Source organism: Molossus molossus, unplaced genomic scaffold (assembly GCF_014108415.1).
Source record: "Molossus molossus isolate mMolMol1 unplaced genomic scaffold, mMolMol1.p scaffold_m16_p_8, whole genome shotgun sequence".
In the NCBI taxonomy this organism is placed as follows: Eukaryota; Metazoa; Chordata; class Mammalia; order Chiroptera; family Molossidae; genus Molossus; species Molossus molossus.
The window spans coordinates 100,091,843-100,118,715 of record NW_023425402.1 but is presented as its reverse complement, the minus strand read 5'-3'; the positions used below and the strand labels follow the sequence as shown (position 1 = coordinate 100,118,715).

Here is a 26,873-nt window from a genome sequence, read left to right as displayed (position 1 = left end):
TATGCAATAAGAAAAAATTTGTTTCACTACCAGATTTGGTCAGATACATGAACAGGAATCAGATCTACCCCAAGTGCCCCATGTTTGAGTGCTCTGTACATCGAAAGACTGAACACCTGTGGTGGAAGAGCACTCCAAAGTCTGAAAAGCTGGCTTCTAGTTCTGGCTCTCCTGATAGCTGTGTGGCCAAGGGCAAACCTCTGGGCTTCAGCTGATGGGAGAATAAATATCCCACCGATGCTAATGTTATTCTGAGGTGCAAATAAAGGTTAACTCTATGCACATGACCCAGCAATTCCACCGCTAGATAGATACCCAAGAGAAATAAAAACCTACGTTCATACCAAATTTGTACCGGAATAGCACTACTGAGTATTTTCTAGAAGCAGAATATATTTTAGCTATTGTGCTTTTTTTAAATCATGCATTTTGTTTTCAGTTTTTAATGACTCGTTCTTCCATTTAACCATTTCCATGTTGTTTGGCTTTGCTACTCCTATGCTATTATAGGTTACATGGCAAAAATCTTTGCATTTAAGACAGACTGTCAAAAGTGAGAATACAAAATCAAAAAACATCTTAAGGCTCTTACTCATCAAAAATTTGCTTTCCCAGAAAAATTGTATCATTTACTCCTTCGGTGGATGAAAATGCCAGTTTTTACACATCCTCATCGGCATGTAAATCATGCATTCTTAATGTGGGCAACAGTTGTCCCCAGCGGGTGAAAATTGCTTCCTAGGGAGGAGGCTAAAAAAGGTTAACCCTTTATGTATGAAACACAGATATAGATAAATAACATAAACTGATATACAGTATCTCTGTGCTGTTAAAATTTTAGGGGGGTCCCTGGCTGGTGAGGCCCAGGTGGCGGAGCGTCGTTCCCTGCATGGGGGTTGCTGGTTCCATTCTTGGTCAGGGCACATGCCCAGGATTCCAGCTCCATCCCTGATGGGGGCTGTGGGGGCGGCCGCTCGATGGGTCTGTCTTATCATTTTTCTCTCTCCCTCTCCCTTCCTCTCTCTCTGAAAACCAATTAAAATCTAGATATATATATTTAAGGGGAGGCAATTAGGAAAAATAAAAGTCTCAGGAGACTATGTAGGGGAGTAATTGTGAAATGAAGGTTGAGAAATACTGCTTTAAATATAGGTAAGCCGCATTTTACTTTTTTTTAATCCTCACCAGAGGATATTTTTCTATTTATCTTCAGATAAAGTGGGAGGAAGGGAGGGAGAGAGAAACATCCACATGAGAGGGACACATCAACCAGTTGCCTCCCGCACAACCCCAACCAGGGTGGGAATGAACCGCAACTGAGGTATGTGCCCTTGACTGGAATTGAACCCACAACTCTTTGGTCCAAGGGCCGATGCTCTAACCCGGCCAGGGCAGTAAGCTGCATTTTAAAGAAGCTTTTGAAAAATACTCTATAAACAGCAAGCATGTGCCTTTACCATCAATTTCTCAGAAATGCACCCTAATAAGAGAAGTTATCATCTTGTGCCAGAAGTAATCAACCTGAGTCACTAGCTTTTCCAGAAAAAAGAGGAACAGTCTTTGATGTGTCTGAAATCTTAACCAAAAGGAGTGGGAAGGAGGGAGGGGCAAGCTGCAGGGACAGACCTGGACAATGGTGACCAGCTGTCCAACCCCACTACACGCCGCAGCTCACCACCTGAAATATAGTGTGAGCCCCTAAGCAAGCTCCACTTGTGGTTCATTTTAATACATTTTGCTTCCTCCTAATATATTCGTAATGTTATGTCAACATGTACACAAGGGGGAAAAGTATTAACTTTACATTCTTTTTTTAAAATATATTTTTATTGATTTTTTTTAGAGAGAAAGGATGGGGGGAAGTGAGAGATAGAAACATCGACGTGAGAGAGAAACACAGTCAGCTGCCTCCTGCACACCCCTCGCTGTGGATGAAGCCCACAACCCAGGCCTGTGCCCTGACCGGGAATTGAACTGGGATCTCTCAGTCCATGGGACAATGCTCAATCCACTGAGCCACACCGGCCAGGCTAATTTTACATTCTTTTTTGTACTAAGTCTTCAAATCCCAAGTAGAGCACATCTCTAACAGAACTAGTCACATCTCAAGTGTTCAACAGACACGTATGGCCAGAGTACAGCTCTATCTAAACCTACAGACAACACTGAACATCTCTCCTCTTCCTGCTAACTTCTTTCCCAATGACAATTTAGCCTCCCGACTCCTGGACAGAAAGGACCACCGTACCAACCGCAGACTTGCCCAAACTTCTTCAGTGTCCAATCCAGAGTTTGTCCTTTGTTTTCTCAGAAGCACAAACTCAAACCCTATAAAAGCCCTCCCAGCTCCCTGTCACTGAGATGCCCACACAGGCATCCTCTCTGGTGTGGCCACTACATGAAGGTCACGTGGTTTGACTTCAGTTCTTAAGCAACAATAAATGGTACAGCTGTCTTTTTCATTGTCTCATAATTTGAGTTAACATATTCAAATCTATTTTTTTTCCCACCAACTCTTAAAGAGGCTATGCAGAAAAATAAACTTTTAAAGAAATCCTCAGAGAGATAAAAGATATTAGAGCCAAGAAAAAATAGGATACTTCAAAAAGGATCGTTAGAACAACAACAACAAAAATCCGTTCTTAGAAATAAAAAGTATAGTAATAAAAAAACCAACTGCCCTGGCCAGTTTGGCTCAGTGGTTAGAGCATTGGCCTGCGGTCCAGAGAGACTCGGGTTCCCACTGAGGGCACGTACCTCAGTTGCAGTTTGTCCCCGGCCCTGGTTGGGTCAGGGCCGTGCAGGAGGCAGCCACTCGATGTGTCCCTCTCACGTCGATGTTTCTCTCTCACTCTTCCTCTCTCCCTCCCACTCTATCTGAACAAAAAATGGAAAAATGTCCTTGAATGAGGATTAAAAAAAACAACCAACAACATACATAGTAACAAAATTAAATCTAGTCTTGAGCCAAAACACAGAGCCAAATTCAAAGAGATAAAAAATAGAGGAAAAAAGCTTCAATTAGGCCCATTCTAGAAAGTCTAAAATCTGAAAAGTGGTAATTTCAAAAAGAGAATAAAGAAGGGAAAAGACGAAAATAACGTCCCTGAAGTGAAGCACGTGCATTAGTGGCTGGAAAGCGGTCACGAGAACCCAGCCCGCTGAATAAATGGTTCACGTGGGATTCATCACTACAGAACCTGCAGGGACTGAGGACAGGAGGGAGTCTGCTGTCCCGGGACCGAGTCTCAGAACAGCATCAGATTCTAACAGTAATACGCTGGTCAAGACGACACGCACTGGACCCTGTGTTTGAACGCTGAATGCAAATGAACACAACTGGGCAATGTTTGGGGCCAACACTTGACAAGCACGAGGAAAACGTTGCATTTTTGTAAACAGTACCCTTGGGGTTTAGCAAGTGAGGCCACGGAGCCGGGGAGGTGAATCCCAGGGACTCTGCAGGAGGCTGGCTGCTGAGGTGCCCGTCCTGGCTCTGCCGAGACCATTCTGCTGGAGACTGTGAACCTGCCACGGCGTTTACAATGAACAATTATTTGGAAAGTGGGAATTCTCTTATTAATTCTCGCTACTGTGTCGGGTAAGGCTATGAGCTTATGATCATAGTGACTAAAGTACCAAAAGGGTAAGTGATATTTCCAGCATTAGAAATATCAACATATATTGATATTTTCTTCATTCTATTTAGCATTGCCTTGTTTACCAACATCCTTGATAAGGGGTCTCTTTGATATATTCTCCATCAATGGACTTATCTCCTCTAACCGATTCTTTCGGCACATAATCATCCTTGGTGTGAAGCAAACTAAATTGTTCTCACTGTTTATAGAGCTTGAGAAAGAAACTATTCTTAAAGAGCAGGAATGTTGAAACAAACCCAGCTATGTTTGGCAAGCTTCCATCATGCACATTCATATTTGAAATATATATATTAACCCTGGTATTTTTCTTTTAATGTGAGACAGCGTCTTTACTCTGGAGATGTTTTGCCTAGAGAAGAAAAGATAAAAGGGAAGACATGATAAATGTTTTCAAATATTTAGAGGGCTGCCGCGGAAAAAGGAGGTGAGTCCGTTCCAGGCAGCTCCAGAAGGCAGCGCTGGGAACGGGGCAGGGCAGTGGGAACTGGCTTCCTTTTACAGAGAAACTCCCAGCCCTCCGATGTTTATGCAGAAGAGCCTCCAACGTGGGCGCAGGAGCCTGGTTAGACAGCCTCACGGTTCCCGGCCTAAACCTGGTGTTCAGTTGGTCACTGATGAAGGCAGGTGTTATGGGCTGAACTGTGTTTCCTCCAAATTCATAGGCCAAAGCCCTAACCCCAGCATACCAGAATCTAACTATACAAAGAGAGGGCTTTGAAAGAGGTGATTAAGTTACAATAAGGCCTTCAGGGTGGGCCAGAATCCAATCTGACTGGTGTTCTTAAGAAAGGACATTAGGACTCACAGAGAGACACTAGTGATGTATAAGCATAATGGCAAGACCCATGAAGGTGGCCACTGGCAAGCCTAAGAGAGGCCTCAGAGAAACCTTGATCTGGGACTTTCCATCCTCCAGATTGTGAGAAAAAACTTTCTGGCCCTGTCCAGTGTGGCTCAGTTGGTTGGGTGTTGTCCCGTGCACCTAAAGGTTGCCGGTTCGATCCCCAGTCAGGGTGCATGCTCGGGTTGCAGCTCAATCCCCGGTAGGAGGCGTGCAGGAGGCGGCTGATAAATGTTTCCCTCTCGCATTGCTATCTCTCGCTCTCCCTCTCCCTTCCTCTTTCTCTCAAAATCAATGCAAATATATTTTTTTAATAAAAATAAATAAATTTCTATTATTTATGTTACCCATTCTGCGATATTTTATTATGGCAGACCTAGCAAACTAATATAGCAGGAACATTGCCTTGTGTTTGGTCTGTCTAAATACTGCGAGTCCACATTAAGACACATTAATTAAAGCAACCAGTTCATCCAATTAATTAAACCTAGCACATATCACTTTTCACCAAAATAACGAACCCATGCATTATTAACATTGGCGCCCAGAGGCAAACATCAACTTGGTATTGACATTTTAACTACTACAGTCGTTTGAAAAATTTCAAAGTATGATCCTCAGGAATAAAGACTCCATTTATAGGCTAAAAAGTTGTAAAATTTAAGCTCAGAGAATATATCTCTGGAAGTTATCAAGGCTCCCTCTCATAGGGACATCGGGCTCTAGAAGGTATCAGTGTAGAACCGTCTAGGGGTGGCTAGCTTAGGCAGAACTGGGGAGGGATCCATCTTTGAGAAAACACCTGAAGGATTTCCATTAAATAAGGTAAATGGTTAAAATAATTTAATGTTTCCATTAGTAGCTTAGTCACAACTACAGAACCATTCATCACGGACCACCTCATTCTCTCCAAGGGAAAAGGTCTAAATCTTGGTACACTATTTGGACAAGCCCACTAGCTGTCTGATCAATGCTCTTCCTCAAATGGACCAGAACATCGACTCTACTGGTGAGGGACTGAAGCAACTTCTATAGCCACTTGTACGTCTTTGCAGTAATTTAAGATTGACTGACAGTCTTCAGGGCAACAAGACATAGCATTTATCAACATCTTTCACCCATTCTGGGATATAACCAACCCCTATTACATCATTCCCATCTCCTCCCTTATAGAGAGAGAGATATGTTACCTATAGACACATGTATTTATTATTATTATTATTATTATTGGTACATGCCCCTAGCGGGAACCGAACCTGGGACTCTCTGGTCTGCAGGCGGACGCTCCAACCACTGAGCCAAACTGGCCAGGGCTGTGGACATATTTATGAAGCTTATCTCTTCTTTCATACCGAAATGATGACATAAGGGGACAGTCTTCAATACATTTTCCCCTCTTGAACTTTTTGGTCATTAAATTAAAACTTCAGCCAGAGGTTACAGCGTCAGCCCATGGACCAGAGAGGCCCGGGTTCGGTTCCTGCTAAAGGCACGTGTCTCGGTCACAATTTGTCCCTGGCCCCGGTTGGGGCTGTGTGGGTGGTAGCCAGTCGATATGTCTCTCTCACATTAATGTTTCTCTCTCTTCCCCCCTCAATCTAAAGATAAATGCAAAAATGTCCTCGGGCGAGGATAAAAAAAAAAATTAAAACTTCAAATCTAGAGGACGGTTTTTAAGATCAGACTAAAAAGAAAAAGCATGAAACTGTTTTTATGCAAAGGCATAATGAAATTACCGAGTAGATTCCCACCTGCCCAAGGTCACTTGAGTGTCTTCAGCAGCTAAACCATCACGTGGTCTCCAATGCCTGTATTACTAGCAATACTGACGTTTCTCGGTCACAGAATCTCACAGATGGAAGTTGATGCTCAGTAAGATAAAGGGATGTATTCAAATCAAGGTCACACAGAGGGATGAAGTAATTTATAAAAGGCAGGGAGGATGAATAAAGACCTATTCCTTCTTCCTCCCCACTCCTATTTTTTAAGTTAGAAGAAAAAAATTAAGGGCCACTGCAGTGTTAGACCTGGAAACAGTTCAGAGGAAAAGTCTTTTCTGTATAGCTCGGCTGTTAATTACTAAAAAATAAAAGAAAATAAAATCTGTGTTTCTTTAAAGATGAAAGCACTAGAGTATTATACCCAAAATCTGTCAATGACGTAAGTAATTTCGGAGAGGACCGCTGAAAACGTCGCTGTGGAGCGGGGGAGCGGGTAACCCCTTCCCAGAAACCGCACACTGTTGGACTCTGTCTAAGTTCAAGGCCTATTTGGTGAGCGTTCTCCCTAGTTTTCAAAACATTACAGAACAGGATACAGCTTGAGAAACTGTCGTGCAATGATATTGTTGTACTCGAAATACCAAAGTGGGGGAAAACAAAATTCCCTCTCTTTGTCTACTGAGCACTTACTTATATGTGATAGTGTTTGAGGACTAAGAGTCTCACTTAATCAGGAGCAGGTCAGGGTCTGATTTCACGTTTCCAGGCAACACCTGGGCAACCACTAGAGCGCACCTGTGAGAGCCCCGCGTGGTAGACTGAGACGGATCTAGCTTTGTTAGAGCTGATGCCACAGAAGAAGCCCTGGATGACTCTATAAAGCTGCGTACTTAACTAAGCAGGAAATAAACTGATATAAAGCGAAAAGCCAACAGATCATCCTCTCCCATAGAAGTAAAAATATAGTATTGTTAACTCAAACTTAAAACTGTGTTTTCAGCCCTGGCCGGTTTGGCTCAGTGGTTAGAGTATTGTCCTGCAGACCAGAGTCGCAGGTTCGATTCCAGTTAAGGGCACGTACCTGGGTTGCAGTTGGATCTTTGGCCCTGGTTGGGGTCGTGCAGTGGGCAGCCAGTCGGTGTGTCTCTCTCACATCAATGTTTCTGTCTCTCTCTCTCTTCCCCACCCACTCTAACTGAAGATAAAAATGGGGAAAAAAAGAAGAACAAATGAACGTGGCAACCACACCTCCACTCTTGCTATACCTGCAGCTTGCCCACAACCTAAAGTAATAGATCTTTTTATTTTTTATTTTGGTTCTTTATTGATTTTTAGAGAGAGGAAGGGAGAGGGAGAGAGAGATAGAAACATCCCTCCCACTCTATCTAAAAGTCAGTGGAAAAATATCCTCGGGTAAGGATTGAAAAAAACAACAAAAAACTGTGTCTTCATTAACTCAGATATTTGTTGAGCACTTACTGTGTGTCAGACACTGTTCCAGGATCAGGGGATTCAGAACTGAACCACAGAGACTCCACCCTCAGTCCCTGTCGGAGGCGGGGTAAGAGAGACACATGGAATGCCAGCTCTTGACAAGTGATGTGAAGAGAAGGGACGAGGAGCAGAATGTAGTACTGTGGGCATGTCTTCATGAAAGTACTAACAAGGTAGCAATTATGTCACAAATTGAAATAGAAAAGAAATCAGATCATAAAAACATTTCTTTCCAGTAGAGAAAGCAGCCTCTCAGAGAAAAACAAGGATTTGTGTATGTGTATGTTCGGGGGGAGGTATCTTTGCAGAGAAACCTGGAGCAGCCCTGAGGGTACTCACTGTTCAGAAAGTTCTTAAATGATCAAAAGCAGAGAAAAACTACTTGTGATTCCAGAATGGATTTTCTGTAAGGTAACAAGATCCACAGGGAGGGCTGTGATCACTTGGCAGTAACCTTATGGCCTTCCCGTATCCCAAAGGCACCCCACACCAGGAGCCAGCAGACTCAAACAGCAAGTTCAATAAAAGCAAAGACAGTGACATGAAACAACACTTAAAAAATTAAATTCTCGCCCGGCCGATGTGGCTTAGTGGTTGAGCATCTACCCAAGAAGAGACTGCTGGTTCGATTCCCGGTCAGGGCACATGCCCAGGTTGTGGGCCCGATCCCCAGTGGGGGGCATGCAGGAGGTGGCTAATCAATGTTCTTCTCATCGATGTTTTTATCTCTCTCTCCCTCTCCCTTCCTTTCTCTCTAAAATCAATAAAGGGGGGGAAAAAATAAGAAATTCTCTTTCTTGCCCTAGCCCGTTTGGCTCAGTGGTTAGAGTGTAGGCCTCGGTCCGAAGGGTAGCAGTTTCGGTTCCTGGTCAAGGGTTGTAGGTCTGATCCTTGGCCAGCTCTGGTCAGGGTCTCGAGGGCGGCAGCCAATCCCTGTGTCTCTCTCACACTGATGTTTCTCTATCTCGCTGTCCCTCCCTCCCTTCCACTCTATCTAAAATCAATGGAAAAATATCCCCGGGTGAGGATTAACCAAAAAAAGAAAAATTCTCCAGAGTGTTGCAAGTTAAGCTTCTAGATAACTGAGCAATGGCTCCTCCATTTGCTACTGTGTCTGTGGGAAATACCCAGATACAGAAAAGTGGAACCCTGTGAAATGTAAGAAATCCACCCTCAGAAAAACTTCTGCTTTAAGTAACAACATTTTGGGGTCTTTTTGGTTTTTATTTTTCCTGAGGTGAGGTTTGGCCCCAGGTCAGAGCAGATATACAATAGTGGTCCACGCCCGGTACCTGAGCAGCCCGGTCATCATTCTCTGACTGGTCACCATTCTCTGACTGGTGTACCAAAGCCTGTTCTCCGCTGGCTTGCTGAGACCCTGAAAGCAGTGACCCCCAGTGGTAGATGCTAGCGCAGAGCCTCCAAGGGCTCGTGTAAATGTCCTCACTCTGGGTATGCAAATAGCACAAAGCACATGTGAACAAAAATGTCAAAACCAAGAAGACCAGCATTGTTCATTTGCTCATACAAACAAATGTGACCTGCCCAGCTGGTGTGGCTCAGTGGCTGAGCATCAACCCATGCACCAAGAGGTCACCAGTTCAATTCCTGGTCAGGGCAATGCCCAGGTTGTGGGCCCGGTCCCCAGTGGGGGGCATGCAGGAGGTGGCCAATTGATATTCTCTCTCATCGATGTTCCTATCTCTCTCTCTCTCTCTCTCCCTTCCTCTCTCTAAAAATCAATAAAGAAAAAAAAAATTTTTTTAAACAAATGTGACCTGTAAAGATGGAGAGCAAACATGGCTTTCACATGCCTTATAAATGAGAAATTCAAATGTGTTAAAACCTGAGACAGTCACTTGATTGCTTGTATATAGCAATGAGTTCTCTAGGTATTTTAACAACCAAATATGTTATTACCAGAATAAAGAAGAGTCTTTAAATTTTTTTAGTTCCATAGTGTTGAGTTTTCCCATTTGTTTGGGAAAAATAATCTGCCCAACAGATATATTTACACAATGGAATACTACTCTGCCCTAAAAAGGAAGAAAATGTTACCCTTTGCAACATCATGGATGGACCTAGAGAATATTATGCTAAGTGAAATAAGCCAGTCAGGGAAGGACAAGTACCATATGAATTCACTCATACATGGAATTTAATAAACAAACTGAACTAACAAGCAAAACAGAGACAGACTCATAGATAGAGAGCAGGCAGACAGCTCTGGGGGGTGAGGGGTGTTTAGGGAGGCGTGGAGGGATTGAGCAAAAAAGGGAGGGAAAAAAAAGAGAACTCCTAGACATGGACAATCATGTGGTGATTGCACAGGGGAAGGGGAGTGGGTGGAGGTGGAGAGGGCAGAGGTGATAAATGGTGATGGAAAAAAAAATTTTTTTTAAATCACCCGGCCGATGTGGCTCAGTGGTTGAGCATCCACCCAGGCACCAAGAGGTCGCTGGTTCGATTTCCAGTCAGGGCACATGCCCAGGTTGTGGGCCCAATCCCTTTTGGGGGGGAATGCTGGAGGCAGCCAATCGATGTTCCCTCTCATCGAAGTTTCTGTCTCTCCCTCTCACTTCCTCTCTCTCTCTCAAATAATAAAGGGGGGGGGGATTTTTTTTTAAATGTAAAGTACTAATTTGCAAAAGTTTTAAATCTAAAATTGGACCCAGACCAAGGTATATGTTTTCAAAAGTTTTTTTTCATTCGGGCATTTAACTCATGGAAAACTATATAAGCCACAGACTATAGAACAAATGACAATTTGGGTTTTTTTTTAAATCTTTCCAGCAGAAGCAGATTTTCCACAAAACCAATGGCACTTATGCAGCCCCTGTGCATGCTGGGAGTACACACTGTGATAGAACTTTCTAGTTGGGAAAGGGCTGCATTTCTGTATCAGCAGTTTTGATAACGATAAATCACTTAGAAAGAATTCAGGAGAGAAGGACTAAATCTCCAAGGCTAAAGTAATTTGTTGTGAATCCTTTTTTTTCTTTTTCTTTTATTGCTTTTAGAGAAAGAGGGAAGGAGAGGGAGAAACATCAATTTGTTGTTCCACTTACGTATGCAATTATTGGTTGATTTCTGTGTGTGCCCTGACCAGGGCATCAAATCTGAAACCCTGGTGCAGGAACAATGCTCCAACCAACGGAGCTACCTGGCCAGGGCTTCTGTCTTTTCTTTTTTTTTCATTTTAGTAAATAATTCTAATTGTGTACACTCTAAAAGATGGTCCCCAAAATGAAATAATTTTCAAGCCCCCTCCAAAACATATACAGGAGTGGGCAAAAGTAGGCTTACAGCTGTTAGTATGGAAAATAATGCAACCACTAATAAATCATAATGCAAGAATAAACTCTGTGTTTCGGGTACCCACACTGGGAGCCTACTTTTGCCTCTGACCCTGCTGCACAGTTCATGTTGACAAGGAAACAGGATCCCATTTTCATTAAAGAAAGAGGGCTGGTTCTGAATTACCAGTATTTCTGGTCTCAGAAAGAGAACAAGCCAGTCAAGGTGGGAAAATATATTCACTTCTGGCTTTGTCTCAAAACTGTCTGTCACTTTAGATTAAAAACGGCTCTAGAAGGAACCAAATGCCACTGCTGACCAGTGCCCCCAGGGAGCAGTGTGGGTCAGATCTGTCCTTCCTGAAGTGGATGGTAGTAGACACCAAGGTGCCCAGAATCCTCAATTAAGTGTGACATCCCAAACGATGCTTTTGTTTACATGTTGAACGGATTTCTGGAAATAACCACAACAACTAACCAGAGGCTGTCACTGATGTCAAGAGAAAAAGCATGAAAAAATATTATTTAACAACTTAACATAAAGACTGTATTTACCTAACCAGGTAGACAAAATGGGGACGGAAAAGGCCAAATAAGTGTACCAAGCTGCCTCAGGCCTGCAAGATAGATGAACAGTTCTGCCTAAAACAGTAGGAAAGGCAGGGTCTCCAGAAATAGAAATGCCTCCGGCGGTGGCCCCTGTAGGCCTGGGCCACGGGGGGGGGGGGGGGGGGTGTCCTTCCCAGATGACAAGGCCTCTCCAGGATCTTTCGAAGGACCAGGACCAGGAATAGGAATGAGCACTCGTCCTGCAAGAGGCATTTGCTATTCGCTCAGACCCCAAGGCCAGGGCCAGGAGCCTGAGTTGGTTTAGGGAGACAATGGAATAATCATAGGGTGGGGACAGATCACTTTCTAGAACAATCAGCGTTGACCCCAGGGCTGAACAGTGAATGGAATCATATCTGGACTGAAGGAAGCTAGCCAGCTGACCTCCAGTAAACATGCCACAGATAGAAAGGATTATGTGAAAATGTGGGCACCTGCCCTTGTCTCCCTCCTCTTATCAACCCCACAACAGCGCTGGATAAGAGGCCTGGCCCAGCCTGCCTTGGGGCACATCTGAGTGATCCCACATCGCCTTCTAAATGCTTTCTAAACTCCGCTCTGCCTTCAGGGCCCTATGGCCTGTTTCCCTTTCTGGGTTTCCATCCTCCCCTTTGCTCGTACTTGGTTCCAGCAGAGCCTGTGGACACGCCCCCCACAGGAACAGCACGGCGGTTAAGAGCTGGGGCCGGCTCTCTGCCCACGTGGGTTTGAATCTTGAGAATGGTATCAACCTAGGTCGTGGGGTTGCTGTAACTTTTTAAGGCCAAAAAGCACGAGAGGCACAGTTCCAGGACCTGTAATAAAAACTTGTGAAGTGTTGGCTGTTATTCTTCCTCGTGTTGGCAGCCTTCACTGTCTCCGTAACTCTAAACCCAACCTTGCCTCAGCCCCTAGCTCTTTCCCCACCCTCGGACCTCAAACGATGGTTCCACCTGAACTCGGAGATCTCATCCCCAAGTTCACTAGCTCACCTCGCCGTCTTAGCCTTATTTGTGTCTGATGTACCCTTCCACAGACTGGCTTCTCGTCTTCCCCGATGGTGAGCTCCGCAAGTGGTGGGCCATCTCTAAGCTGTCTTCATCCTCCCTGAAGCCCCCAGCACACTGGCTTGACTTCATTCAAAAGTTACCAAGGACAGCCCTGGCCGGTTTGGCTCAGCGGTTAGAGCGTCGGCCTGCGGTCCAGAGACCCAGGTTTGGTTCCCGCTAAGGGCATGTACCTCAGTTGCAGTTTGTCCCCGGCCCTGGTTGGGTCGTGCGGGAGGAAGCCACTCGATGTGTCCCTTTCACATCGATCTTTCTTTCTGTCTCTTCCTCTCTCTCCCTCCCACTCTATCTGAACAAAAAATAGAAAATTGTCCTCGGGTGAGGATAAAAAAAAAAATGTTACCAAGGACAAAGTGTGGGACTTTGGAGTTTGAGTTGGGCCATTTCTATTTTTTTTCTTTTCTTTTTTTCTGCTTAATCCTCACCCGAGGATATTTCTCCACTGACTTTTAGAGAGAGTGGAAGGGAGGAAGGGAGGGAGAGAGAAACATTGATGTGAGAGAGACACATCGACTGATTGCCATCTGAATGACCCCGATGGGGGCAGGTAACCCAGGTAAGTGCCCTTGACTGGGAATCGAACCTGAGACCCTTTCCTCCGAGGGCCGATGCTCTAACCGCTGAGCCACAGCGACTGGGCCAAGTGTTTTGGTGGAAATTATTTGAAACTCTCACACATCCTCTGTGAGACAGTGTATGTCTCTAACCCGAGGCTGCGCCTACGGTGCTGGGAGCGATCAGTGCTGAAATATGCCACTTTGGCAGGAGGATTATCTTGAGCTAAAGGCAATCAAAACCCAGCAAACTCAAGAGAAACTCTCTTTTTTAAAATCCTCTCATGAGGATATATATATATATTTTTTATCCTCACCGGGGATATTTTTCCATTTTTTGTACAGATAGAGTGGGAGGGAGAGAGGAAGGGAGAGAGAGAGAGAAACATCGACGTGAAGGGACACATCGAGTGGCTGCCACCCGCACGACCAACCAGGGCCGGGGACAAACTGCAACCGAGGTACGTGCCCTTAGCGGGAACCGAACCCGGGTCTCTCCGGACCGCAGGCCGACGCTCTAACCACTGAGCCAAAGTGGCCAGGGCTCATGAGGATATTTTTACATTTATCTTCAGACAGTGGCAGGGGGAGAGCGAGAGAGAAACATCGATGTGAGAGAGGCACATCAATTGGTTGCCACCCCACAACCCCAACCAGGGCTGGGGCCAAACCGCAACCGAGACACGTTGTGCCCTTGGCCGAAATCGAACCCAGGACGACTTTGTGATCTGAGGGACAAGCTCTAACTGCTGAGACAAACGGGCCAGGGCAGGAAAAACTCTTTACCTCCACCCTCAACTGCCTCAATTTACACTGGAAAGGGGGCTGTACCAGTAAAGGAGCTATTACCAGATATTCCTTTTTACCTAAGAAACTTACCTACATGACACAGCCAAGCAACCTTTGTTTCCCAAGCCTGGCTTCAGCCCTCCTGTGCGTGGCCGTCTTCCCCTTTGCATGTCCAAGGCCCACCCCGTTCCTGAGCTCAGGAGGTCAGATAAGCTTCAATAACCTGGCTGCCTTTTGTGTCTCGTATCTTTATACTCCACCCCCGAATGTCCGTAATGAAATTTGTTTTCTCCTATTAATCTGTCATGTCATTTCGTTTGACTAGCCAAAGAATCCAGAAGAGAAGGACACACTTCCCACCCCTACAGCTTGAAGCACTTTCTGGGGGCGTTGAACTAAAGCAGGCCCCACTTGTTGGAAGAAGTTCGTCTGACCAAGGCCATGGCCAGTCTCCTTTCACAGGGCTTTCCCGATCATTTGTCTTGTCCACATTACACACGAGAATCAGCTTCCTGTGTGCCAAATCCTCATTTGATACAGCTTCGATAGTGGTTGCTAAATTATTCCTTCATTTATGATTAAACAGAATAATGAAAACAGAACTCAGGAATAGAGGCGGGTTCGTTTTCAACATTTGGCCCCTCACATGAGAGCTGCCGGGCAAGTCCCTTGATGCTGATCCCAAGGTGTGGTTCTCACCGCTCTGCATGGGTGGAAATCGAAGCACTGGTACTGGGCGTGAGGCTCACTTCCCAACCACACCCCTCCAGGACCTCAAGGCTCGAGCTACAAGCACGCAGCACGTCACAGCTCAGGCAGAGAGGTGTGCACCCAGAAAGGCACACTCCCGAAAACTGTGCATGCGGGGCAGGCTCTTCCTAGAGTGAGAGACGCTGACTTTTAAAGCAACCATGACTCCAGTGCCTCCAAGGATTCACATTAGACACCAGACAAGCCGCTGAGACAATGCAACCGTGAAAACACAAAACAAAAAACAACATTAATTTCTAGATAAGGACTTCTAAGAGAGAGGGAACATGACTTTACTTCTTCTTTATTTCTTTCTTTCACTTCTTATACCAAAGAATTGGTTAACTTCCTAAGTGAAGCACCTACCCAAATGGTCAGATAAATACTTCCTCTTGTAAGGAATTCACTGCTTTTATTTTCAACATCATCCACCCCCAGGGAGGACAACAGTATACACATGCTCTGCCCAGACCTGTGTTTATTATTCTCCTGGACTCACTGCAGGTGTTGTTTGCCCTCCAGCCCCTGCTTCTGCCCAGAGCCCAGAAAGGCGGCTTACCCTCTGTGACGACTTCTTCCTCCTGGCCCTTCAGCGCCCCCTCCTGGAGGTTGAGCCCTTCTTGCTCAGCTAAGCCATTGACGGTGGACAGCTGACCATTCTTCTGTAGGAGCTAGGGGGAACACAAAACTTAATTTTAGTCTTCACAACCAAGTTATAAATAGTGTAACTTCAAGAGAAATAAGTCATTTAGAGGGGAAATACAGAGGAGTGAGCATCAATGACAATGAGTATTTAAGGCTTTTATTCATCTGACTGATATAGCTACCTTACAAAAGGTACAAGGAGCTATTGTCAAGCAGATAAGGCTTTGTATCCAAGGAAATGTACACACCATTAATTCATTAATTCATTCATTCATCTGAACACCACACATGGTTTACACACCCACCATCCCAGGCTTATCTGAGATATAACAATGAATACATCAGGTGTGGTCTCTGCCATATTGAGTTTACAAACTACCATGAAAGGCAGACTTAAAAAAAAAAAAAAGAGTTGTCCTGGCTGGTGTGGCTCAGTTGGTTGATCATCATCCTGTGCACCAAAAGGTCACTGGTTTGATTCCTGGTCAGGGCACAAGCCCCAGGTGCAGGCTCAATCCCCACCTGCACGAGGCAACCAATCGATGTTCCTTTTTTCACAGTGAGATTTCTTTCTCCCTCCCCCTTGCTCTCTAAAATAAATAAAACATATTTTTTAAAATTGTTTTTTACTTTAATGTTTCCTTGTGATTAGAAGTTACGCATATTTGACTAGAATGTGCACAAGTGACAATGTGTCCTCAGGGAGAGGGCAGACAGTTAAATAATTACTAACTTGCAGCTATGAAAACTGTCATGACGGAGAAATACAAAGAACAAATGACAATGAACTGAGGGTCCAAACCTCGCTGGGGCGTTGGGAGGGCTTCTCGGAGAAAGTAAAGATAACACTGAGATCTAAGTTCCCAGGTAAGGGGAGTTTGAGAAAGGGGTCAAGGGGTGCAGAGAAGAGGGCTAGTTGAAAGACCCCATGGTTCAAAGGCCAATCTATCCAGGGTGAGCAAAAAGGGATTTATAACATGTATTTTTAAGATTCATTGCTTTTCCCTACAAATATTACTAAAACGGTCATTTGCAGTCGTCCCAATAGGACAACTTGTGTAATCGATGTCATCAGTTGCAAAAGCAGTTGATGTATAAACATGCCCTTAGGTAATTTTTTAAGTCCTGAGAATATAGGGAAAAATTTTTAAGCCAAATAAAAATAGCACAATAACCCATAGGAACCTAAAGATTTCAACAATGCTTTATGATTCATACACTTTTCTCATTTGTCTTAAAACCAACTTAGCAGGTGCCATTGTTTCCATTTTACAGATGAGGTCACTGAGACCCAAAGCACAAGCTCCCACAGCTCAGGAACAGAGGTGGCCATGGCCTGCTGGCCAGGACTCCCCACTGACTACTTTCCAGGGCTTTTCCATAACACAATGAATTGGTGGAGGACCTGTTACTACACACAATGGTAAAATGCCTCAAAGAGCATTTATTCCACAGTATCCGGACCTCGACTCCAAAGAAACCTCAAAGCTGAACACTCCATTTGGAATCATTCCATGCTGCTGCTGGGCCAAAGGAGCACACTGGCCAAATCAATGACTTCCATCCGAGCCTCGAAGGGACAGCAGGTTCAAGACAGTCCACCCGGAAGGCGTGGACTGTGCTAAACTGATTTCACCTGGTTGTTCCCTGCTCCCAGCACAGCTGCCCTTCCACTGCATGAGCCGACTCCTGAAATAATACCACTGTCCTTTAATGCTTACAACGCTGATGGAATGGTTGGCTTCAACAGCCCCATGCTGAGTCCATTTATTAGACTCAATACTCAGATTACATTTCCACTTAAATTCTTCTCTTACCAAAATATTAAAGATGGGACTTTCAAGTGAAACCCAACGACAAAGGCAACATTGGGGGAGGGGGAGGCCTTCATAATGCTCATCAGCAAAATTGTCAGCGATGAAGAGAATTTTAACGAAATATCATTGTTTATGTGCACGGGTCAGACTTCCATTTGATTAATAACATGAAGCGGAGCCACGGGAGGAAAGCAAGAAAGTTATTATCAGAAGCTACACGGTAACCCAATGAATCTTTATTTTATTTTATTTTATTTTTATTTTTATTTTTTTTAATCCTCATCCGAGGCCATTTTTCCATTTTTTGTACAGACAGAGTGGGAGGGAGAGAGAGGAAGAGAGAGAGAGGGAAACATCAATGTGAAAGGAACACATCGAGTGGCTGCCACCCGCACGACCAACCAGGGCCGGGGACAAACTGCAACCGAGGTACGTGCCCTTAGCGGGAACCGAACCCAGGTCTCTCTGGACCGCAGGTGGACGCTCTAACCGCTGAGCCAAACCGGCCAGGGCAAGCCAATGAATCTTAAACCCAAAGATGTTGATACACAAACCACGGTACCACGAACTAACAGGAAAACAGGAGAAAGCCGTTCTAGCACCTCAATTTCAAGGCAGTAAATGTTGGTCAACTGTGCCCTGGTGTAGAAACCAGGACTCTGACGTCTTATAGAGTTTAGAGTTCTACAGAGTTCCTGTAATTCCTGAGAGATTTCTCGTAACTCTTTGTGGGTTACCAAATCCAAGATATCCTTCAGCAGAGGCAAACTGAGAATCTTTAAATGTGAAGGACACGGGCTCACACTTTTATCTACGTTTAGAAATGTTATATGCAGCCCTGGCCGGTTTGGCTCAGCAGTGAGAGCGTCGGCCCGCGGTCCAGAGAGGCCCGGGTTCGGTTCCCGCTAAGGGCGCGTACCTCGGTTGCGGTGTGTTCCCGGCCCCAGCCATGGGTGGCAGCCACTCGATGTGTCTGTCTCTCTCACACCGATGTTTCTCTCTCTCTCCTCCTCCCTTCCTCCCTCCTGCTCTATCTGAAGATAAATGCATTTGTCCTTGAGTGAGGATTAAAAAGAAAAAGTACAGAAGTGTTACATGTATATTTGGGGAAATGGGTGAAAAGGTGAAGGAATTAAGAGGCACAAACTGGTTGTAGCAGCAGTCAGGGGGATGTAAAGTACAGCACAGGGGATACAGCCAATAATAGTCTAGTAACTATGTGTGGTGTCAGATGGGTGTGAGATTTGTCAGGGTGATCACTTGGTAACTTATGTAACGTCTAATCACTGGGGGGGTATACCTGTAACTAACATAATGATGTATGTCAACTGCCATTAAAAACAAAACAAACCAAAAAACGATTTAAAAAGAGAACTGTTATATGTATATATAATGAAGTACATTAGGATGAGGTAAATGAGTCTCAAAAACTGAGATCACCTGCTAGTCCTCCTTATAGCTGAAACGTGGTAAATGAATTTTGGATTAGTCATTCCCAGTGACCACAAGGCAACTGTCCCTACTTCAGGAAGGCATTGGATGAACTGACTTTGGTGACAGGCAATTTATGACGGTGACATTGTTAAAATTGAGTTTAGAGCCTATTTTAGTATATTTATAGCTTGTATCCAGCAAGCGAACCAAGCTGTGACCCCATGAGTGAAGTCTCGAATGAACAGTCAGAGTCTATGACACACCAGCACCCCACACAAATTGGGACTTCATTCCCAGCCACTCTCAGATATTTTTACCACTCTGTGTTTCACCTAGAGACGCTTTTTACAAAACCTCATGTGCTCGAGAGGATGGATAATTAACCTTTTCCGTGCCAGAAACGGGTTTTGTTTGCCTTTTCTCCCACCCCAACCATCTAAATAATTCACGCTATTGCTAAGGGGTCAGTTGCCTCTGAGAGTTATCAATACATCAAGGTCATCCCGAATCATAAGGAACCTAACCCACGGCTCCTTAACATCTAAAATCCTTTCTGCTCTGGCCAGTTTGGCTCAGCAGTAGAGCATCAGCCTGCGGACCAGAGTCCCGGGTTCAGTTCCCGCTAAGGGCACGTACCTCGGTTGCAGTTTGTCCACCACCGGTCCCAGTTGGGGTCATGAGGGTGGCGACCACTCAATGTGTCTCTCTCACATTGATGTTTCTCTCTCTTCCTCCCTCTATCCCTCCCGTTCTATCTGAAGATAAATTTAAAAATGTTCTTGGGTGTGGATTAAATAAATAAATAAATAAATAAAATCCTTTCTGTTGTTTTATGTGTCTATGTATACACATGGGCATTCTTAAAAAAAGAAAAGAATGGAGAATACATGTTTTTTATAACGTGATTATTTCATACATTGTGAATGTATTTCTTGATCAATGAACACGTATCTGGCTTGTCCTCCATCATTTTCTCCAAAGTTCTGTCTTTTGAGATGGGAATCACACTTGAAAGACATGCTCCTTGCATTTAAACATAGTAAGCACCAGAAAACCTATTTCCCACTGGATTTGAGCTTCAAAAAAGAATAACTGCCTCCTTTGAGCAAATCAAAACCCCAATGTTTTCAAGCTTATATCCTTTGAGTAGGTCAGCCAGAGTTCATTCCCGTAAAGTATTACCACATTACAACTAAACAAACTTTGAAAAACAGATCTCAAATGCTTCCAGCAGCAATGTTTCCCTCTCATTCCTGTAAGAACAACAACTGAGAATCTCCCAAATGGTAGCCAAGGCACTGCAGAAAAATGACCAGACTTCTCTGTTCCCCTCCTTGTCTACAGGAGTAAGCAGCAGGAGTGTCCAGCTCCTCACGGAATGAACAAAACAAATGAGCTCTCGACAGCTGTCGGGACGCCGGGGAAGAGGAGGAGGGCCAGCGAAGGTCACTGTGCTCGCCACAGGAGGGATGCTCCTGGCGATTCCTTCTCGCTGGGTGACAAACACGGGTGGGAGTGGCCCGGGGTCCTACAGTCCAGGTGGTGGACGAGGCTTTGGGCTGCAATTCACCCCGACTCCATCAATGAACCCCTCGAAGCAGAACTGTTCAGTGGCTGTAGCCAGGTTCTATTCAGAACCTTGTGAATATAACAACGACACACAAAGTAGGAGAATGATTATCTGGAAGGAAATTTAAATCCATGACAAGATTTGTAAAGAAAACTCTTCAATGTGTTTTCTCCATTCTAACAGAAAGTGTTTTCAAAGTAAACCATTAAAGCCCTGGCTGGGTGGCTCACTTGGTTGGAGCGATGTCCCGTACATCAAAGTAAACCTTTAGCCCTGGCCGGTTTGGCTCAGCGGTTAGTGTTAGCCTGTGGACCAGAGAGACCCGGGTTCGGTTCCCGCTAAGGGCACGTACCTCGGTTGCAGTTTGTCCCCGGCCCTGGTTGGGGTCGTGTGGGTGGCAGCCAGTCAATGTGTCTCTCTCAGATCAGTGTTTCTCTCTCTCTCTTCCTCTCTCTCTCCCTCTCACTCTATGCAGAAATGTTCTCGGGTGAGGATAAAAAAAAAAAAATGTTTAGTCTGGCTGGTGTGGCTCAGCGGTTGAGCAGCGACCCAGGCAACAAGAGGCTGCCGGTTCGAGTCCCATTCAGGGCACATGCCCAGGTTGTGAGCCCGATCTCCAGTTGGGGGCATGCAGGAGGCGGCCAATCGATGTTCTCTCTCATTGATGTTTCTGTCTCTCCTTCTCCTTTTCTTTCTCTAAAATTGATATAGAAAAAAAAATTTTTTTGCCCTGGCCGGTTTGGTTCAGCGGTTGAAGCGTCGGCCTGCGGTCCTGAGAGACCTGGGTTCGGTTCCCGCTAGGGGTGCGTGCCTCGGTTGCAGTTTGTCCCCGGCCCTGGTCGGCTGTGTGGGTGGCAGCCACTCGATGTGTTCCTTTCACATCGATGTTTCTCTCTCTCTCTCTGTTCCTCTCTCTCCCTCCCACTCTACCTGAACAAAAAATGGAAAAATGTCCTCGGGTGAAGATAAAAAAAAAAAAAAAAAAAAAATTTTAATGAAAGTAAACCGTAAAAAAAGTCAAACAGAAGAAAATAGAAATTAGAGTATGAATCAGTAAACAATGTCTCTGGAGAATAATTTTAAGGGTGCACACCCATTAGCTCCACATCCATTCTCATAGATCTAGCTTTGCACACGTATGCAAGTACAAGTACAAAGATGTGCAATACACAAGAATTTATAATAGCAACAACCTTAAGTGTCTATCAGTAGAGGGAAAGAATGAGACATTCATACAACAGAAAGCATTGAAAAGAATGAGGTAAATCCAGACACACTGATGTGGATAGAGGTCCCCAATTAAAGTGGAAATAAGCAGGTTGCTGAGAATGTTTGACTCCTTTATGATTCCTTTAAAATAATACAAAAATAGCCTGGCCGGTGGGGCTCGGTGGATTGAGCGTCATCCCATGGCCTGAGAGGTCCTGGTTTGATTCCCGGTCAGGGCACATGCCTGGGTTTCAGGCTTGACCCTGGTGGGCGGCATGCAGGAGGCAGCCAATTGATGTTTCTCACATCAATGTTTCTACTTCTCTTTTCCTTTCCCTCTCTAAAATAAATAAATAAATAAAATAAAACAAAACAAAAATCACTAACAGGGAGGGCGGGAAGGGCCAGGAGAGTGCTGCCCCGATGTCTGCAGAAGCATTAAGGAAAGTCAGGAACCACATGCACCAAAACTTTAACAATGGCCGTATCTGTGGGATTGTTTGGTTTTATCCTTTGGAGGGGGACTGAGGAAGAGACATGGTGTACTTTTTATTCATTTTATCATCATAAAGGTGAAAAATACATTGAACCCTAAAGTCCATGGACTTTTAGGCTATACACATGTAATTAACCTGACTTTCCAGGGTTCATAAATCTTGACAGCATGGATGGACCTTGAGAATATCATGCTCAGTGAAATCAGTCAGTCAGAAAAAGTTAAGAATCATGTTTTCACTCATATGTGGAATATAAAACAGAGCAACGAATGAATAAACAAGAAAAACTAACAAAAACCCGTGGACACAGAGAATAGTACGGTGGTTATCAGAGGGAAGGGGAGTGGAGGGTAAAGGGACCAAATATATGGTGACAGAAGATCTGACTTTGAGTGGTAAGCACAAAATGCAATATGCAGATCATGTATCATAGAAATGTACACTTGAAACCTATATAGTCTTACTAACCAACGTCATCCTAATGTATTCCATTAAAAAAAGAAATGCACACTTGAAACGTATAATCTTATTAATCAATGTCACCCCAATAAATTCCTTTCTTTTTTTTTTGTACGTGTCCCTAGTGGGAACCGAATCCGGGACTCTCTGGTCCGCAGGCTGACGCTCTAACCGCTGAGCCAAACTGGTCAGGGCTAACTTGCATTTTTTAAAAAGGGAAAACAAGCCCTGGCCAGTTTGGCTCAGGAGTGAGAGTGTCAACCCTCTGATCAGAGTCGCAGGTTTGATTCCAGTCAAAGGCATGTACCTCGGTTGCAGTTGGGTCCCGGCCCTGGTCGGGGTCATAAGGGAGGCAACCAATCTGTGTCTCTCTCATATCGATGTTTCTCTCACTCTTTCTCTATCTGAAGTGAAATGGAAAATAATTTTTTTAAAAAAGCGAGGGGGGCACAAACATTTTCAGATCACCTAAGCCAAGGGACCAAACTGCCCTCATGGAGCTTCGGCTCCTCTGTTTACATACTCTCTCCAAGTGTGACTAGCACAGTGTCCTCAGTCAAGCATTCGTCCAAAACACTGACCCAGGCAGAGCCGAGAATATCAGCACTCAGAGGCTCCTGATATACGAACACATGTATTATGTACTCGTTTCACAGACACGTTTGCACACATTTGCTAATTTCATCCTCCACCTAAGGAAGCGGAGCAGCAGGAAGTTCTGCCGCCAAAGTGACAGAGCCATGAAGTGAGGCTGGGACTCAAACCAGGGGGCCTGCGTGGGTGTATGGTCTCAGTGCCCCGCCTCGGGGCCGAGTTGCTTAAGAGCCGAGTGGCTAAGTTAGGAAACAAGAAGCCGGCCCATTTCACAAAAATGGCACAGGCTACACACAAGAACCGAAGTCTATGTCCTCATGACAGGACCTGCCCTCCTACGTTATGTTTTAGGCTGAAAGTTTTCCCTCTAATTTGGCTGTCATTTACAGAATACTAGCAGAATTATTTATGGGTTTCAAAAGGTGTTGAAAAAGTAATTGAAAGAGTTGTTGTTTTTTTTTAAAGAACCATTTTATCTCAAACTAATCTAAGCAGAAATCTGTAACATCTGAGTCTAAATAGGGCATAACCTTTTAGGACAGAGAGCAAGGTACAAAAGAGGGGATGCTTTAGTTAATTAAATGAAATCGATCTAATTCCTACAGTTAAGGTCACTTCAAAAAACCAACAAATAGCCCTGACTGGTTTTGCTCAGCGGTTAGAGCATCGGCCCGAAGACTAATGAGTCGAGGGTTCAATTCCACCAAGGGCACATACCTCAATTGTGTTCATTCCAGGACCTGGTCAGGGTTGCGCGGGAGGCAACCAGTCAATGTGCCTCTTTCACATCGATGTTTCTCTCTCTCTCTCCCTCCTTCCCACTCTAGCTGAAGATAAATAGAAAAATATCCTAGGGTGAGGATTTAAAAAACAAACAAAAGAAACTCATAAGAAAAGCAGAAAATAAACAAAAAAAAATTAACATAAAAAACAATTGTAGATACCCAAAATTTGGAGGATAATTACAGCATTATAAGTGGTACCTAGAAAGCATATGTAATGGTGTGGAGATGTATTTTATGTTGTAATATTAAATTTATTTACTTATTTTTTTAAACATTTTATTTGCAGTACAGAGTTTTGTAATCATTACCACAATCCAATTTTATTTTATTTATTTATTTATTTTTATCCTTACCCGAGGACATTTTTGCATTTATCTTTAGATAAAGCGGGGGGGAGAAAGAGAGAGAGAAATATCGATGTGAGAGAGACACATCGAGTGGTTGCCACCCACATGACCCCCAACTGGGACTGGGGACAAACTGCAACCGAGGTATTTGCCCCTAGCGAGAACCGAACCCCGAACTCTCTGGTCCGCAGGCCGACGCTCTAACCACTGAACCAAACCGGCCAGGCTGTAATATTAAATTTAAAAAGTAAACTAAACAGTTATACATACAAATGATCAGAAATACATACAAGAGCATACTGTAAAAGTAGCAACTCTATTACCAAATTGTTAACATCACAACCTATCAAATTATCACTGGGGAAGGAACAAAGAGTATTTGATATCCTTTATTTTTCCACTTTTCTCTGCTGTTCTTTATCTACTGAGTATGATTAATTTTTCAACTGGGTGGTGAGGGAGCTTTTCTTTCACAAGTTATCCATTTTAGTTTGTTTATTTTTAGTACGGGCAGGAAACAGTTAAGAAAGTGAAGCATTTTAATTCTAACGTCTCCCAGTCCCATAAATTTTCATGGAAAATAGAACTGCTTTAAGATAGCAATTTAGCAGTAAAATCATATTTTGGGAATATTTTTATGCAAAACAAATCATATTCACTCAACCCTGGATGGCATGGGCTCAGAAGCAGGCATAGGATAGGAGGGCTGGGTACTCTGCAGCAAGATTAAATACTTCAAATCTGGTATTTTATAATCATCCCCCCCATTGTCACAGGCCAAAACTTGGCAACTCTATAAACTGGAGAAAGAATTAATTTTTATCTACCTGAGATAATATGTGGAATTGAATCACCCAACCACACAGGACGCATTTATAATGTCAACTATTAACATCAGTGTCAGCTACTTTAAAAAAAACACAAAACATATGTTTTGCCCTGGCCGGTTTGGCTCAGCAGTTAGAGCAATTGGCCTGCGGTCCAGAGACCTGGGTTCGGTTCCCGCTAAGGGCACGTACCTCGGTTGCAGTTTGTCCCCGGCACTGGCTGGGTCGTGCGGTGGCAGCCCCTCGATGTGTCCCTTTCACATTGATGTTTCTCTCTCTCTCTCTCTCCCCCCTCCCTCCCTCTCTCTACCTCACACTCTATCTGAACAAAAAAAGGAAAAATGTCCTCAGGTGAGGATAAAAAAAAACAAAAGCATGTTTTTATTGATTTTAGAGAGAGAGGAAGGGAAGAGGAGAGAAATAGAAATATCAATTTGCTGCCTCCTGCTTGCCCCCTACTGGGGATTTGGCCCACAACCTGGGCATGTGCCCTGACCAGGAATCGAACTGGCGACCTCTTGGTGCATGTGAAGACGCTCAACCACTGAGCCACACGGGATGGGACGGGCTAGTTTTAGCTACTTTTGTTGTACCATTTGCTCTCAACAACTGTGATCCATAGGGACTCACTTGTCCTGTGTCAGTTCCCCCTCGAATAAAGCCGCAGGAGCCTGGCCCGCTTTGCTCGCGCCTGCTCACAACAGAGCACCGGCGTGCACACTCCTCGCTCTTCTCATTCTCTAGCGGTCCGGGCAGAAGAACGCGGGGTCATTTACACAAGGGTCTACGTGGAGGAGAGCTCCCTGAGATTTTTCTCTTCTTTCTTTTTTTTTTTTTATTAAATTTTTTTTCCTTGCCCTGGCCGGTTTGGCTCAGCGGTTGGAGCATCGGCCTGCGGTACAGAGAGGCCCGGGTTCGGTTCCCGCTAAGGGCATGTACCTCGGTTGCAGTTTGTCCCCGGCCCTGGTTGGTCGTGCGGGTGGCAGCCACTCGATGTGTCCCTTCACATCGATGTTTCTCCCTCTCTCTCTCTTCCTCTCTCTCCCTCCGCTCTGTCTGAACAAAAAATGGAAAAATATCCTCGGGTGAGGATAAAAAAAGAAAAGAAAAAAAAATTTTTTTCCTTTATTGATTTTAGAGAGAGAGAGAGAGACATATCGATGAGAGAGAACATCGATTAGCCTCCTCCTGCATGCCCCCCACTGGGGATCTGGCCCACAACCTGGGCATGTGTCCTGACCAGGAATCGAACTAGCGACCTCTCGGTGCATGGGTCGATGCTCAACCACTGAGCCACACCAGCCGGACTTCCTTAAGTATGGAAGGTACAAGCAGACAGGACAGCATGTATAACATCTGGGTAAGAGTCCACGCTCCCGTTAGCCATGGAAACTTACCTCTGAGCTCGTTTTCCCAATCATAAATCAGTACAAATACCATCTCTGTTTTGGGATTGTTTTGAAATTCAGATGAAATAATATTTGGGAAAGTTCCTTCTCTAACTTGCAAAGCACTCAATAGCCACTCTATGAATCTCCGTCTGCTTGGTCACATCAAGGTATATGCTCAATTCCGGCATTTTCCCAGCCCTAGGATCACATTAGGTCACCTTTTATAAGTTGTCCTCATGTTTATGTTGAGGGCTTTGAAGGAGGCAGCATTAGATTTGAGACAAGGGGACCCAAAAGCATCGGGACAGCCCTGTGTGGGGATGCATGTGCCACTACACTCATCACAGGCACCAGAGCTGCAGTACAAGACACAGCGAAATGGCTGTCACCTTGGAGCAGACTGTCACAGGAAAGGAACCAATGGCTGGAGAGGTGCAGCCTTTTCTGCCCGAGGTTCCTGGTGGGTCTGACCACAGGTAACAAAAGCACACACGCAGACCTGCACAGTACCTATGAGTGAGCCCATCCATCAACAT

The 26,873-nt window shown here is 44.6% G+C and overlaps 1 protein-coding gene across 1 annotated transcript in view; it reads right to left on the bottom strand.

The window, feature by feature from the left end:
- Positions 1 to 26,873, bottom strand: part of AKAP12 (A-kinase anchoring protein 12) — a 95,427-nt gene that overhangs the window by 23,838 nt on the left and 44,716 nt on the right. Inside the window, exons 2-3 of the mRNA XM_036249022.1 lie at positions 15,335 to 15,433; positions 2,165 to 2,191 (exon numbers count right to left, since the gene is read on the bottom strand). Coding sequence (XP_036104915.1) covers positions 2,165 to 2,191; positions 15,335 to 15,433 — 126 coding nt within the window. The remainder of the gene's footprint in view (positions 1 to 2,164; positions 2,192 to 15,334; positions 15,434 to 26,873) is intronic.